This window comes from Abramis brama, assembly GCF_963993115.1.
Source record: "Abramis brama genome assembly, chromosome: 15".
Classification (NCBI taxonomy): Eukaryota; Metazoa; Chordata; class Actinopteri; order Cypriniformes; family Leuciscidae; genus Abramis; species Abramis brama.
The window spans coordinates 20,144,472-20,159,918 of record NC_139977.1 but is presented as its reverse complement, the minus strand read 5'-3'; the positions used below and the strand labels follow the sequence as shown (position 1 = coordinate 20,159,918).

The window sequence follows — 15,447 nt, the reverse complement described above, 5'->3', positions numbered from 1 at the left end:
TGAAAAGAAAAACGTTTTATTAAAAAAGAAAAGAAAAGCAACCAGACAAACCAAAAATGTCACATCTGATCCTCCTAACCAATATTCTTTAGTATAAATATTCTTTACAATTCTATATAAAAGTATAGGATCAGAAACAAATAAAATAACATTACTCACATTCATCTTGTTTGTATATCTGCTGCTAGTATATTAGGTTTTTGTATATCTGATGGTGATAGTTACATAACAGAACAGAATCACTTTTGCAATTTAATTCCAATGAAACAAACACGAAAAGATACCATCAAATACTCCAGGTAATATGAAAAGTTCCCCACTAATTTTTAAAGTTGCCACTTGCTATTGAATTTAGACGCTCTAAGCTTTTAATTTGAAATTTCTCCTCTCCGCGCGCTTCCGGTGATGTCAAGTCTCCAGAACGCGCCAAAGTTTAGACGGACGCGCAGTGTAGACATTCATAACTTGTCTGTGTAAATATACCAACAGAACAGATAAACAACTTGCTTCACATTGGACAGCTTTAACACTGATGTAGGTGACTCGCAAGGTATGTTTATTTGACAAAGTAACATAAAATTGACATCGGACAGCATCTGATTGTCGGAGTTGACATTTTACTTTTGTTTACAGTTGCTAACCTAGTCATATTTAGCATGTATGTCATCATGTTTATTTCCTCAAAACTAATATATTCTGTGTCCTTTCAGCTTTTTTTGCTCTTTTTCCCCCCAAGAGCTGCTTATTACTTACTGTGTAGAGTAAAACTTAACTGGTTTGCTTTCACTAGTTCTCAAGGATGTCCTGACTTGTGTCCACAGATCAGATCATGTCTGTGCCTTTTGTTAAAGACTGGGATGTGGTACAAACCCTCGGAGAGGGGGCGTATGGAGAGTAAGTGACCACTATAGTGTACTTTTTTATTAGTGCCATCCTGATCAGTTGAAGTTTTAAAATATATTAATCTACTTCAAATTATTGTAGGGTGCGACTGCTGGTCAACAAGAAGACAGAAGAGGCTGTGGCTGTGAAAGTTGTTGACATGGCAAAAGCCAAGGATTGTATAGAAAATGTGAAGAAGGAGGTTTGCATATGCAAGATGCTCTCACACCCCAACATTGTACGTTTCTTTGGGCATAGGAGTGAGGGGACGACACAGTACATCTTCTTGGAGTACTGTAGCGGAGGAGAGCTCTTTGACCGAATTGGTGAGATTTGGACATTCGTTGGTTTTTTTTGTTGTTGGATCAGTTTCTTTGTTCTGTAATGTAGATCTGGTGGGGTCTGACTGTTTGTGATGAACGAGAAGATTCTACTCAAAATGTCATTTGACTCCCATTCTGACAGAACCGGATGTTGGGATGCCAGAAAAGGAGGCGCACAGGTTTTTTCAGCAGTTAATAGCTGGTGTGGTAAGTTTTTGATGATTTTAAAACTTTTTCTTTGATATCTGCATTTGTAGTGAAACTATATAATCTCTCTCACTTACAGGAATATCTTCACAGCATTGGGATTACACACCGTGACATAAAGCCTGAGAATATTCTTCTTGATGATAAAGGTACATCTAAATGGTTTTGTGTTTCCTCATTATAAAACAGATTCTAGCAATACAATGTTTCAGTCACTCTAATTTACACAACAGTGGTAGCTATGACAAAAACTTTTATTAAAAATTGTTAATTGTTTACAGTTATACAATGTATATATTTTATATATATATGGTTTTCTATTTAAATATACTATAAAATATTATTTATTTATGTGATGCAAAACTTAATTTTCAGCATCATTACTTCAGTCTTCAGTGTCACATGATCCTTCAGAAATCATTCTAATATGCTGATTTGATACTCAGTTATTATTAATGTTGGAAACAGGTGTGCTGCGTAATTAGGGCCCAAGCCCTGAAAGGGCGAAGGCCCTATTGTTTTCGGTAGGATTATTATTATTATTATTATTATTATTATTTTGTCAACCTTTCGGGCACTTTTGGGGCCCTTAACATGCTCGAAAACTCTTGAAATTTTGCACACACGTCAGAACCCGCGGCCATCAGGGCCGGACTGAAGCTGGTACCCGGGCGTGGCAGGGGGGCTCGACAGCGCCCCCTGGAACGGGATCCAAACACGTGTCCATAAATCAAACACGCTTGCATGTAATAATATGAAACTCGGTACACATATAGATCTCATTGGGCCGAACAACTTTCGTGCTCTAAGTTTTACGCCAGCCAAACAGGAAGTTGGCTATTTAGCGTTGTTTGGAAACGCATGCTGTGGAATTTAATGTACTCCTCCTAGGGAATTCATCGATTCGCCTCCAAACTCGGTGTGCATGAAGTCAAGACATTGAGGATGCTAAATTGCGGACGGATTTTTGATATCTCGAACGGTTTGGCCGTGGCGAGGAAACAAATTTATGGCGAAAAAATGAAACAGGAAGTGTGTTATAACTTCTGCATACATTAACTGATCTTGATGAAACTTCAGCAGTGTGTTCGTTGTAAGAGGCCGATCACATGGATGTGACTATTGTGAGTCAAAGTTATAGCGCCACCAACAGGCAGCAGGAAGTACATCACTTTCAAAATGCTTTGAAATCAGTGTCTTATTTTTACCCGATTTGCTTCAAACTTTATGCGTACAATGTAGACACACGGCAGATGTAAACCTGTGAAAGGATTATTGATATCTTAGATACTGTTGCCGTGGCAACGCATCAAACTTTAATATTATTTTTTGATGCTTTTGAGACTCTTAACATACTTGAAATTGCATGAAACTCAACAGACACATCACATTTATTAGCCCGTAGACATGTGCAAAGTTTCAGAAACGGGCGTGGTGGAATGGCTCAGTAGCGCCACCTTTAGTCAAAAATGGGGGCTTAGTTTTTCCTAGAATCACAAAACTTGGTATGTGTATTGTTCTCATCAAGACGGACAACTTTCTAATTTACATGAACCATCTCCGACCAACAGGAAGAGAGATATTTTGGTTTGAATGTGGATTTTCTGAAGAATTTTCTCTCCCTCTCTCTGTGTCTGTGTGTGTGTGAGGGGAGGGGGGGATTTGACTATTGCTTTTATATTGTTAATCAAGGTTTCAGGGGCTTTTGGGGTCCTTAACGTGCTCAAAAACTCTTGAAACTTTGCACACAGGTCAGAACCCACGGCCATCAGGGCCGGGCTGAAGCTGGTACCCGGGCGTGGCTGGGGGGCTCAACAGCGCCCCCTTGAACGGGGTTCTAAAACTTGATCCATATATCAAACACGCTCGCATGAATTAATATGAAACTCGGTACACATATAGATCTCATCGGGCCGAACAACTTTACCCCGGTCAAGTTTTACGCCAGCCCAACAGGAAGTCGGCTATTATGGGTTGTTTGGAAAACGCTTGCTGTGGAATGTGAAATACTCCTCCTAGAAAATTCACCGTGTCCCCTTCAAACTCGGTGTGCATGTAGTCAAGACTTTGAGGATGCTAAATTGCGGACGGATTTTTGATATCTCGAACGGTTTGGCTGTGGCGAGGAATCGAATTTATGGCGAGAAAAGAGAAACACGGAAGTGGAATAACTTCTGCATACATTAACTGATCTTGATGAAACTTCAGCAGTGTGTTCGTGGTAAGAGGCCGATCAGATGGATGTAGCTATTGTGAGTCAAAGTTATAGCGCCACCAACTGGCAGCAGGAAGTGTGTCACTTTCAACATGCTTTTGACAAAAGTGGGGGGGTTAGTTTTAACTACAGTAAAGAAAAAACAGTTTGTATATTGTTCTCATCAAGCCGGACAACTTTCTAATTTACATTCAATAGCTCTGGCCATCAGGAAGTCAGATATTTTGGTCTGAATGTGAATTTTTTTGCAAAATCAGCCTCTGAATTTTTAGCCACTCCTCTTAAACTATTTATTTTATTCGTACCAAACTTTTTCAACATGATGAAACTACATTAAATATGCTAAATTGTGAATGGATAATAAATATCTCAAATGGTTTTGCTATGGCGAGGGATTAAAGTAATGTCCAAAAAGGAAACACTAAAAATCTTCTAAATATGTAATTATATACCATTTATTTCTATATAAAAGAATACAAATATCACAACTAAACCCATTTTATTCTGTTTTTGCAATTCAAGAAGAATGAAAAAGTTAAAACAGGCTATTTAGTGCTATTTGGTTCAACAAAAAAGCAAACATAGGGCTATACTGCCCTCTTGTGTCCAAAAGGACATCAAAATAGTATATAAAACTTTTTACCAGGTAGGCCAATATTGTATTTAAATATACATTTATTAGGTATGTGTCTGAGGATATTTTCCCACCGGTTAATCGACGTGTGACACGAGTGGGTGCTTTTAAATCGCTAATATAATAGTGAAAGAAAAATAATGATAATGTTGCACACACAAATCACACACATGTGGGAAAGAATGATGCTTTTAAACAACACTAAACCGCCATTAGGTGTCGCCAGGCATCCATCTTAATAAGCGAGTCATTGATTCATTCGTTCAAACGATTCGTTCGAATGAGTCGATCATGATTAAGACAGATGTTTATGGATTGATCATTCAATCTTTGAGTCAACCGATTCGTTAAAAATGCTGAATCGTTCAGTTATGAGAAAACACGTGATGGTTCTGCCGTGATCTTTGTTTAACTATTTTCGCTGCTGAAACAGAACAAAAACAGTCAACATTGAATCTAAAATGTAAGTGACTTAATTGTAACTGTTTATTAACCTGTTGTATGAAATCTAGGGGTGGGAGAAAAAATGTATTCTTAGATGCATCGCGATGCGGACGTGGACGATTCTGAATCGATTCACAAATGTCAAAAAATCGATTCTCTAAAAAAATATTTTTCTAATAACGTAATATTGACGGAAGGCAAAAGGCGGAACTCTAACGGTACGTTCACACGGGGCGTCAGCGTCAACGCTTGACGGAAGGCGTGGCTGAAGTTTGGCACTGACGCCATGGTCATAGCAGCGTCAGCCAATGAAATTAGACAGGAACTCAACAACAAGCTTCATTGTCATTCAATGGTCATAAAGGACCGGGTGATTGCCCACCGCAATAATTAGTTTCTCCTCCATTTTAAAATTTATCCTCAGTTTGCTGCTCTTGAACAGGATGAACGTGATTGGCTGCCGCCTGGCTACTGTATTTGCATAGAGCGATCTGATTGGCTGACGCTTCCGTCGGCGGCGCTTCACTGGCGTTGCTCGCGGCAGAAATTGAAAAATTCTCAACTTCTGCCGCGAGCAACGCCAGTGAAGCGCCGCCGACGGATCCACAATTCTTTTCGGCAACGCTTGACGTCACCCATTCAAAGTCAATGGGAAGCGCTGACGCTGACGCCCCGTGTGAATGTACCGTAAGCGGACGTGCGTGCAGTCTGTGGCGCGCACATAACAGAGAAGTTTCTTCTGCTCACCAAGGCTGCATTTATTTGATTAAAAATACATACAAAAACAGTAATATTGTAAAATATTATTCCAATTTAAAACGGCTGCTTTCTATTTTAATATATTTTAAACTGTTATTTATTCCTGTGATCAAAGCTGAGTTTTCAGCATCATTACTCCAGTCGTCACTGTCACATGATCCTTCAGAAATTATTCTATGATGATTGATACTCAAGAAACATTCATTATTATTTTAAATGTCGAAAACAGTTGTGTACAGTCTTTGATGAATAGAAAGTTCAAAAGAACAGCATTTATCTGAAATCTAAAGCTTTTGTAACGTTAAACACTACCGCTCAAAAGTTTTGGGTTAGTAATAATTACAATTTTATTTTTGGGGGAAATAAATAAAATAAATCAGTACTTTTATTTATGAAGGATGAGTTAAACTGATCAACAGTTACAGTAAAGACATTTATAATGTTAAAAATATATATATTTGAAATATATGCTGTTCTTTTGAACTTAACATTCATCAAAGCATTTTGAAAAAAAAAATCTGTACACAACTGTTTTCAACATTGAAAATAATAATGAATATTTATTGAGCATCAATCATCATATTAGTATGATTTCTGAAGGATCATGTGACACTGAAGACTGGAGTAATGATGCTGAAAACTCAACTTTGATCACAGAAATGAATTACTATGTAAAATATTTAAAAATTGAAAACAGCTGTTTTAAATTGGAATAATATTTCACAATATTACTGTTTTTGTTTGTATTTTTAATCAATAAATGCAGCCTTGGTGAGCAGAAGAGACTTCTCCTAAAAACATTAAAAATCTTACTGACCCCAAACTTTTGAACAATAATATATATATATATATATATATATACATATATATGTATGTGTGTGTATGTATGTATGTATGTATGTATGTATATATATATATATATATATATATATATATATATATATATATATAAATATAGCTGCGAGCAGCGATGGAGGGCCCAAGCCGGCGGTACCGCCACCCCGGTGCCTTTAGGTAACTAAAGGCACCGGGGTTGCGGTGCCACCGGCTTGGGCCCGTAATCGCTGCTCGCAGCTATATTATTTTTTTATAACCTGTGATACTTTTTTTCAGGATTCTTTGATGAATAAAAAGTTAAAAAAAGAACAATATTTATTTAAAATAAAAATCTTTTGTAACAATATACAGTTCCGTTCAAAAGTTTAGGAAAAAATTAATAATTTTATTCAGCAAGGATGTTTTAAAGTTTTTGTTATAAAGTGATAGCAAAATCTTTGTTAGAAAATTTTCCTATTTTGAATTTTTATTTATATTATATATATAAAATGTATATACATGTGTTTGTATACATGTGCACAATTTTAAAATATTCTACATTTTTTTAAAATGCATATTTTCGCTCAGATAATCTCAAGATCTCTGATTTCGGACTGGCTACCATGTTCCGCCACCGTGGCCGAGAGCGGTCGCTGTCCCGTCTCTGTGGCACTCTACCCTATGTTGCCCCCGAGCTGATGTCACAATCGGCGTTCCACGCTCAACCTGCGGACACTTGGGCTTGTGGCATTGTGCTCACTGCAATGTTAGCTGGAGGTAGGACAACAGTTTTCTGAGTGTCCTTCAGAGACAGCATCTTATTGTCTAGATTTTTGTATATACTGCATTTTTCCTTAGAGTTACCATGGGACCAGCCGAGCGAAAACTGTCAGGAATATTTAGATTGGCTGGAGAAGAAGACCTACCTCACACCGTGGAAGAAAATAGATGCTGTGGCCCTGAGTAAGTAGCTTAGCTTTATTTAATCCAGTATATATTTTTTGTATTTATTTAGACCAGAATATCATAGAATTGTGGGCTCTTTTGACTTGGGCCAGAAAGCAACTACTCAGAACACCCTAGCAACTGCATAAAAACATCTTAAAAAACACTCAGAATATATGTGATGCTTAAGCTTGTGTTTTATTTTCTTTGTCAGGTCTGCTATCCAAGATATTACTGCATAATCCAGAGGAAAGGTTTACCATTCCTGAAATGAAGAAACATCGTTGGTTTTGCAGAAGTTTCAAATCAGGTACTGCTTTCAAGCATTAGCTCAGTAACACTAAGTCTTTCAAGAATTTTTGTGATTCTGTTGGATCTGTGTTTTTGACCACAGCAGTAAAACGACAGTGTGACATGCCAGTAACCAAGATGCACCGGGCTGACTCAGAGCTCTCACAGCTGAGACGAAAAAACAGGTCAGTACCACAAATTAATGCAAATGGCTGCTGAATGACAGGTTAGTATGAAGAGAAACTGTTCACTAGTATATGCTATATTATGTTCTAAGGGTCACATCCATCTATGTGTTTCCTCAGTGATGACAGAGCACAGATCTCCAGCTCTCAGCCTGAACCGCAGGGATTGTGGGAGGAGAAGGAGGTTACAGTGCACACTGATGTCAGTGTCAGCTTTTCACAGCCTACCTGTCCTGACCACATGTTGCTGGGCAGCCAACTACTTGGCACTCCGGGTGCCAGCCAGGTAACCTATTCTATAAAATTAATGCAAATGACAGTATGCTGCTGACTTACTGTTTTGTTTTTCACTTCTTTGTTTTTGTGCATGTTTATATATGCTCTATGATTTATGTCTCAGTTATTTCTGTCAAAAATGTTTGTTCTTATTCCATAGTAGTGCTTCAATTTTATGTCACTCATATTGTTGAAATATATTGCCTGATTTGATTCATTTTGGGTCATTTTACATTTGTTTTTTTTACCCAGTTATGTTTTTAATAAAACTAATTAAATGAAATATTAAAAAATGTTTTATTCTATTTTTTTTTGCAGAACCCATGGCAGCGGTTGGTGAGAAGGATGACCAGGTTCTTTACTACGGAGAAGGCAGAGGCGTCTTGCATTGCGCTCCGTGATGCTTGCATTGCTATGGGTCACACATGGAAACAGAGCTGCACCAATCAGGTCACTAGATAAAACAATCAGTTGTTACATTAAAGTATTTTAAATACTTTGCACTGAATCTTGAACCTTATAATGCACTGATCTTCTTGTCCCTTTTTCTCTCTTTCTATTAATAGGCGACAGTGTCCACAATGGATCGCCGCAATAATAAGCTGATCTTCAAAATACACTTCCTTGAAATGGAGGAACGCATTTTAGTAGATTTCCGACTGTCAAAGGTAAGCAAATTAGTTTTATGCTATAATTTATGGCTTATTAATTACATTTACCTCACTATGATGATTCTAAATTAACTGGTTTGTCAAGAATCTTTGAATAAAGAATAATTATTTTTATAATTAGTATTTATTTTTATAAATTTGTTTTGAATAGTAAAACTGTCTTCTCAAAACTGTTCTTTTGTATTCTAGGGGGACGGTTTGGAATTCAAGAGAATATTCCTGAAACTGAAACTGAAGCTGTCTGACATTATTAGTAACCAAAAGGTTTTGCCTTTGAATTGATGCATGTCCACATTTTAACATGCAAAGCCTACATTCACACATGCGTTTATACACACACACACACACACACTAAGTTGTTCTATGATTGTGGAATGTGTTTGGATTTGTGTTTGTAGTTGTATGTGTCTGTTTTTCTGATCAGTGAGTGAAGGAGTGAGGAGAAACTGTCAAGTTTAGTTTATCTGTTCATTTGTGTTCCGTTACTGAAGTGAAGAAGAGGGTTTGAGTTCTGCTGCCTCTTGAAAAGATGAAAGCAACATTTAAAATAAATCTGTCATTATAATGCTGTTTGTCTTAGACAGCTTTGTTTAAATTAGAAAAGGGAAGAAAAATGTATCATGTTCAGCCTTCATTTTATTCAACACTGAGTTCAGAAATGAGTGTATTTTGCTTACAAAGACAATTCATTCAAAAATATCAAGTTGTCATTTACCTACATGATTGGTTTACCTCAACCCATGTGATTCAGAAGCAGTTAAAATCAGTTTAGTTCATTGTAAATAGACACATGAAAGGTGAATGGAAAGTCATTTTCAATCTGTGTACTGGTGTAGGAGAAGCAAGCAGTAAATGTAGAAAAAAATATAACAATCCTGCTGTTAATTAACAAAATTTGCTTGTGTTTTAGTCATACCAAAACCATGTTAGCATGCTAATATCTGTTATAGATGTTATCTAAATGGGAGACACTTGCAAGTTGATCTTATAAAATTACATTCAACACAAAATTATTTTTCCCCCCTTTCTTAGTTTACTTCTATTGATGATGAGAATGTGTTCCTGATCCCCAGTAGTAAATGTATGGTAATAAACATGGTTATGATCAGCCTTGTCTTTAGCTTGAGGCCATGACAGTAATAGTTACGTTGACTGGCTCCTCGCCAGGGGGAAGGTTTGTAGGTGTTGCGGTTGGCCTTGGCAGTGCCATCGATGCTGCTGTAAGAGAAAGAGTTTTTTTGAAAATGTTTTTGAAAATTCAAAACTGTTTCTAATTATTTTGGTATGAGTTGGATAAATAAGTTTCAATGGTGTAAGGTACCTGGACTAGCTGGTGGGCTTGGCTGTCCTGTACCTCTCTCCCCCTCTGCTGTTCCAGGAACCTCATCCTCAGGGAAGTTAATGTTCTCTCTAGACTGGCTATTCTGCCTGAAAAACACAAATAGTAGTAAAGTAGTCAAGAAATAGTAAAGAGCAATCAAATAACTGTCGAATATCAATTATCAAAGCATACCTTCCAAATATCAAGTCATGAAGCCCTGTAAAGTGTGAAAGTGGTATTAGCATGCAGCCTTGCTAGTGTTAACTATGAAATAAATGGATTTATTTCAACATTAAGGATGCGTAACTCACGTGGGTTATTGTTGCGGTTCCGTACCACATACAAGAAGAGCAGTACAGTGATTATTGTGGCTATGATCATGCCCCCGATGGCTGCCCCAATCACAGCTGGGTAGGCATTGAAGGGAGGTTCGGCTGGAAGACAGCATACCTATATCAGCTTCACAATATCAGTGTTACAATAGTGTACCATGTACCATGGCAATCGGACATTTATTCAGAGGCTTAGACCTCTTACTCCATAATATAAATTGTAATGTGTTACTGATTTTTGGGAATAAGCTTAAACATTTACTTGGGTTAACTAGTTTATTTAGCATCATTAGCATATATGATCATATGCTCTTTTTTTAGAGGCAAGTTGTTATCAGACAGAATGAGATGAGTAGACAAAAGTAATGTCAGGAAAGGTCAAAGGGTAAGTTAACAGGTAGGTCATGTAAGAGGAAAGGGATAGAAGGATGGAGATGTGTGGGTATGGAAGTGGTCAAGTGTGCATTTCACCTGAATGGACAACAAAACAAAAAACAACAGCATTAGATTTTCAGTGAGTGATAACTATTAAAAAAAAATCCCAACAACAAAAACACCCCAATCTTAAACATTTGCCAACAGCATCAAATTATATTCTGCTTTTCTATTTTCATTTAATTCATGTTTATATGTGCATTGATGCTCAGATTTTCAATGTACCTTGCAAGTGTTCTCACCTGGGCTCTTTATCTCTGAAGGGTTTCCAATGGTGCGATGGTTGAGGGCAGTAATGCGAAATGCATAGGTTGCTGTGGGATCCAGATTGTTGATTTGGTAGCTTCGGGAATCAGGCTCCAGATCTACCAATTTCTGCCAGAGAAGATCACTGTTTCTTTTCTTCACAGGTTCAGGGAGCCTCTGGCGCTCTATAAAGAACCCGGTGAGCTCGCCATCAGTCTGGAGCTGCCACTCTAGGTCAACATCAATCCGTTGACGACTGTTGTAAATGATCTTATTGATGCTTATATTTGGGGGCATTGGATACCCTGAAATAGGAAGATTTAGAAAGTGATTCATTTATATATAACAACCAATTAAAGAGCTACAGGAGTCCATGTGCATTATGTACCATTGTATTGTAAGTACTGTATATGAAGTATAATGTCAGTATGAAACTTAAAGGCTTGCTTACTCTTCACCATCAGCATAATGGGAATCTCTGCCCCTCCGACAGCATTAGTAGCCGAACACCAGTACTGTCCGCTGTCCGTATCGCTGTCCGTTTCCCGCACGGTCAAGTTGGTCCAGGCAGCAGCCCGCTCCAGGACGTACTTCTTAGGAATCTCAATCACATGCTGTTTCAGGTTGTTGTACCAGGTGATCTCTGTGACAGGGTAGTTTCTACTCAAGATACAGGTGAGCTGGACATCACTACCCTCATAGACGGTCATCACACTGCGCTGGGTCACTAGGACTGGTGCCTCTGAAGACCGAAAGGACACAGTTTTAAATGGATTATTTTACTGTTTTAAAAGAGTGCTGAAAAATAATGACTGACCCTTTCTTACCCAGCTTTAAAGTACACTGTTTGGTCCCCTTAGCCAATGGATGTTTTGCATGGCATATAAAGGCCTTGCCACTGTAGATAGCGCTTGACCGCAGAACCAGGATGTTGGCATTCTCCTCAGACGTGCCTTGCATGTCCCCTGAGCTGGAGGCCCACCATACCAGGGCTCGAGGGAACCCACCTTCCCAAGAGCAGGACAGCATTAGGTACTCATTGTTTCGAGTTGCATATGCAGAACACTTTGGCTCCCCATAGGGCATCCCTGGGATCAAGAGTATGTACAAATTATTTACTGACCTTTCGTTCATCTCAACGTGAACTAATTGCTCTTGGTTTTACACTTACAAGTTCTGGCACTGCAGCTCTTGATTTCATTTGATGCGATGTGTGAGCCTTGACAGATGAACACAGTGTTGTTTCCAGTCACTTCACCTTTCTGAATCTTGGTGATGTTTGTGAGTCCCTCGCTCTCTTCTCCAAACACATACGGGGTCCATCTCAAAGTGGCTGCGGGGATACCACCCTCCCAGGTACAGCGGAGGGCCAGGTCAGTGTAATTGTTTACTGGTGAGATCGAGCACGTTGGAGCGCCATCTGGAGGATCTGTGGGAACAAAACCATTGTGTAACACAGGGCAGTGAAATGGATCCAGGGTAATTTGGGCTAATTTTGGAAACTGATAGGGGGAGAGAAGTGCTCCTGAATTTGAGCCGAATGAAGAGGTCGGATTAGGTGTCTATTATTTATCTAGATAGAAGAGGTAGTCATCTTCTAGAAAGTTCAAGAGTAGTGAAATATTGGATTGGCATCTGCTAAAAAAAACAAAAACATCACCTATTAGGATTTCACCTGTTTCAACTGAGCCAAACTTTAAGACATATCATGAGAAGGTGTTGATGTGTTAGTATACAGTATCGGTGGGGTTGTTAGCACCCTGGTCATTCAAGAATAGATGTACATTCAAGGCATGAAGGGGGGATTGAGGTGTTATGACAAAGCAAAACAAGGCCTTTTGGCCTTTCTCGACTTGTCATAGCACAGAAACAATCACACCTGCTGTATACCTCAGAACTGTCCTTCATCTCCTCCAGATGCACGTCCACAATCGGCCACTCTGGAATCCTGACACCTTTGTTTACGTAACTGTCTTTATGTTCGTGTGAGCATGTTTGTGTAAAGGAAAAGATGTAAGAGGAAGCAAAGGCAAGAAATTTGAGAAGCAAACTTGAAGAAGCTGTAGAACTCTATCAGGACAGGTTGAAGAAACAGCAAAGATGGCCACCAGAATCCAGGCAGGGGTTTGTGGGAGCACTCACAGTAGACGGTGAGGGTGATGGTTTTCCTGGAGCGGGTGTTGAGGTAAGTGTTCTGAGCCAGGCATGCATAGTGGCCCGTGTGCATGCGTAGGACCTTGGTGATGGTGAACTGTGGACCTGTATACACCTGGGAGTTGTTGTAGAACCAGACATACTGACTGGGGGGATTAGAAGAAGCTTGACACAGGAGGGAAACCGTCTCTTTTTCCAGGGCAGAATAACCCCGCTCTGTCACTGAGTAAGGGGTGACATCGATCTGAGGCTGGTCTGGACCAACTAGAAAAGAGACATTGATTCTTACATGGCAGATTCTCTTTAAATTGCTTTTCATATCACAGACTAAAATTATATGATGCACCAAACTGTGTTGTTTATTTCAAAGAATACTTGGGAGTCTCTTACAAATGATGTCGAGCCAGATTCGGTCACTGCGCTGCTGGTTGACTTGGTTGCTGGCAAGACACCTGTACCATCCAGTGTGATTGCGGTTGACCTCAGTGACATTGAATCGGTTGTCGTCATAGATCTCAGCCATGGTGGTGAGCTGGCTTTCCCGACTCTCCTGTTCCCATATGTAATTAATAGGCCCAGTTCCATTCTCCAGGCCACAGCGCATGGTCATTGATGTGCCCTCCACTGGCGAAGAGTCGCTCATCAAAATGTAAGGTTTGGTAACTGGCACTGTTAAAGTCATTACAAAATGGAACCTCATTACTGTTAGATCATGAAAGAGTGGCTGTAAAATATAATAACATAGCACAACCTAAACAATAAACAAGTTGATGTAATTTCAGTTTAACTGAAATTGTTTCAGTTTTTTTTATTTATTGGAAATTACCTTTACATGTATTCATTTATTAATTTAGTAGATGGTAACAAACAATTCATGCTAATATCGTCAAAGTTATACTTAACTAGATCAATCACTAGTTAATCACAAGACTAGTTCTTCGGTGTAAACAATATAACAACAATAGTTTTGATGTATACTAGTTAAGAAGACTTTGGGGCATACCAGTAAGACATGATGGTAATTTAGGGTTTCTGCACCACTTGCCAGGGTCAATATAAATGAACCTTGAACATGGTCAGCCATTGTTCAGATCAGTACTTAGACAACCTCTGATTACCACTAACCTAGAACATGCAGAAATACATAGTAGTAATACAGCTTGGCTCCTTCCGGGGTATCATACAGTGCCTGGCAGGTGTACACTCCTTCTGCAGCCAGAAGAAGCTTCTCAATGGACAGAGAGGCGCTGTTGCTGATTACTGTCAGTTCACCCAGTTCGTTGGCTAATTTCTGTATTTTGGGACCCTTCCCAAAGTTGTACACCACAGCACGGATGATGTCTGTGCCCGGTTGCGTGAAGCCCCAGATGTAGACATCGGGTAAGGTGGGGCCACACTCCAAGATGACTCCACGTCCCACCACACCATTGGTCTTGGTCTCACTGTATACCACCTGTCCCGGGTCCAAGATATCTACGCCTGGGAGAGCACAAAAATAATTTTAAAGGTGGCAGTGATCCAAGATATTATTAGCATTGATTAAGTTGCTATGGGTATGTCACGAGTAGAGTCTCTTCACTTGTATTTTGACAATGTGAGAAAGAATATGCATTTAATTTTCCTCATTCCACACACACACAAATCAGAGTCTGAACAAGAAAACAATTACTTCTAATCAAATGGAACAGCTAACAAATGTATGATTGAAAGTATTAGTTGACACTGGCACTGAACAGAATATTGAAAATGTTTGTTGATTTTCTTACCTTGAAGGAGGATGGGTATAAATAAAACAGTCAGACAGATATAAGGTACCCCTAAAACTCTTTGAACCATGGTGCCATGATCTCATGTCCAATGCCTTGACCAATATGTAAAAAGGCACAACAGCTATCTTCAAAAAAGAAGAAAAAACAAAGAAATATCCAATAAATATGATGTGACCTCTCTGAGCTTATGATTACAGCCGAAGTCCACAGGCTCAATGAGAGAAAGAAGCAACTGAGTCTCTCTAAACTGATTTGGCTTGAATAATTCACAGACCTTCCCCTCCATGAACAAGAATACAGCGGACTGGAGTAGAAAGGTTTAGGATGACACAATGATAGCTGTGTCTCATCTATTATTGAGGGTGGCGGGATGGATGGCCGTTCTTGCATTCCATCACACGCAGTGAGAAAGAAAAAACCTTTGATACATGCTGTAACACAATGATTTATTCTCTTATATAAAAACAACAACAACAGTGCTTTAATAGTGGCCTGACAGCATTAATGAATTCATCGATACACAGATTTTAGATTATGAATTC

General features: G+C 38.9%; 2 protein-coding genes across 3 annotated transcripts; one reads left to right on the top strand and one right to left on the bottom strand.

Annotated features, from left to right (window-relative positions):
* The first annotated feature begins 370 nt into the window (after positions 1 to 370).
* On the top strand, positions 371 to 9,755 carry chek1 (checkpoint kinase 1). 2 transcript variants are annotated; one of them, XM_084137677.1, is made up of 13 exons: positions 371 to 534; positions 822 to 894; positions 985 to 1,208; positions 1,348 to 1,412; positions 1,492 to 1,561; positions 6,869 to 7,057; positions 7,139 to 7,243; positions 7,440 to 7,535; positions 7,620 to 7,701; positions 7,822 to 7,987; positions 8,296 to 8,427; positions 8,544 to 8,645; positions 8,838 to 9,655. In XM_084137677.1, exons 2-13 carry the CDS (start codon positions 830 to 832, stop codon positions 8,928 to 8,930), a joined length of 1,389 nt encoding a protein of 462 aa, XP_083993803.1. In that variant the 5' UTR covers positions 371 to 534; positions 822 to 829; the 3' UTR covers positions 8,931 to 9,655. The 2 variants fall into 2 exon arrangements, with proteins under 2 accessions (XP_083993803.1, XP_083993802.1); XM_084137676.1 differs by having other exon boundaries at positions 396 to 550; positions 8,838 to 9,755.
* Positions 9,745 to 14,972, bottom strand: vsig10l2 (V-set and immunoglobulin domain containing 10 like 2; the record flags this gene model as incomplete). The annotated part of the gene is made up of 12 exons (XM_084137678.1): positions 9,745 to 9,866; positions 9,970 to 10,076; positions 10,162 to 10,186; positions 10,281 to 10,403; positions 10,979 to 11,287; positions 11,434 to 11,724; positions 11,810 to 12,070; positions 12,154 to 12,411; positions 13,125 to 13,400; positions 13,527 to 13,805; positions 14,262 to 14,615; positions 14,903 to 14,972. The coding sequence occupies 12 exons, from the start codon at positions 14,970 to 14,972 to the stop codon at positions 9,766 to 9,768; spliced, it is 2,454 nt and encodes an 817-aa protein (XP_083993804.1). The 3' UTR covers positions 9,745 to 9,765.
* Between the last annotated feature and the right edge of the window lie 475 nt (positions 14,973 to 15,447).

What these genes read in the sequence shown, in the direction of transcription:
- chek1 (XM_084137676.1), top strand. Translation starts at nt 830, where the DNA reads ATGTCTGTGCCTTTTGTTAAAGACTGGGATGTGGTACAAACCCTCGGA. An exon ending in GGAGAGGGGGCGTATGGAGA is followed by an intron (nt 895 to 984) that starts GTAAGTGACCAC and finishes AAATTATTGTAG; the next exon opens with GGTGCGACTGCTGGTCAACA. An exon ending in CACTGCAATGTTAGCTGGAG is followed by an intron (nt 7,058 to 7,138) that starts GTAGGACAACAG and finishes ATTTTTCCTTAG; the next exon opens with AGTTACCATGGGACCAGCCG.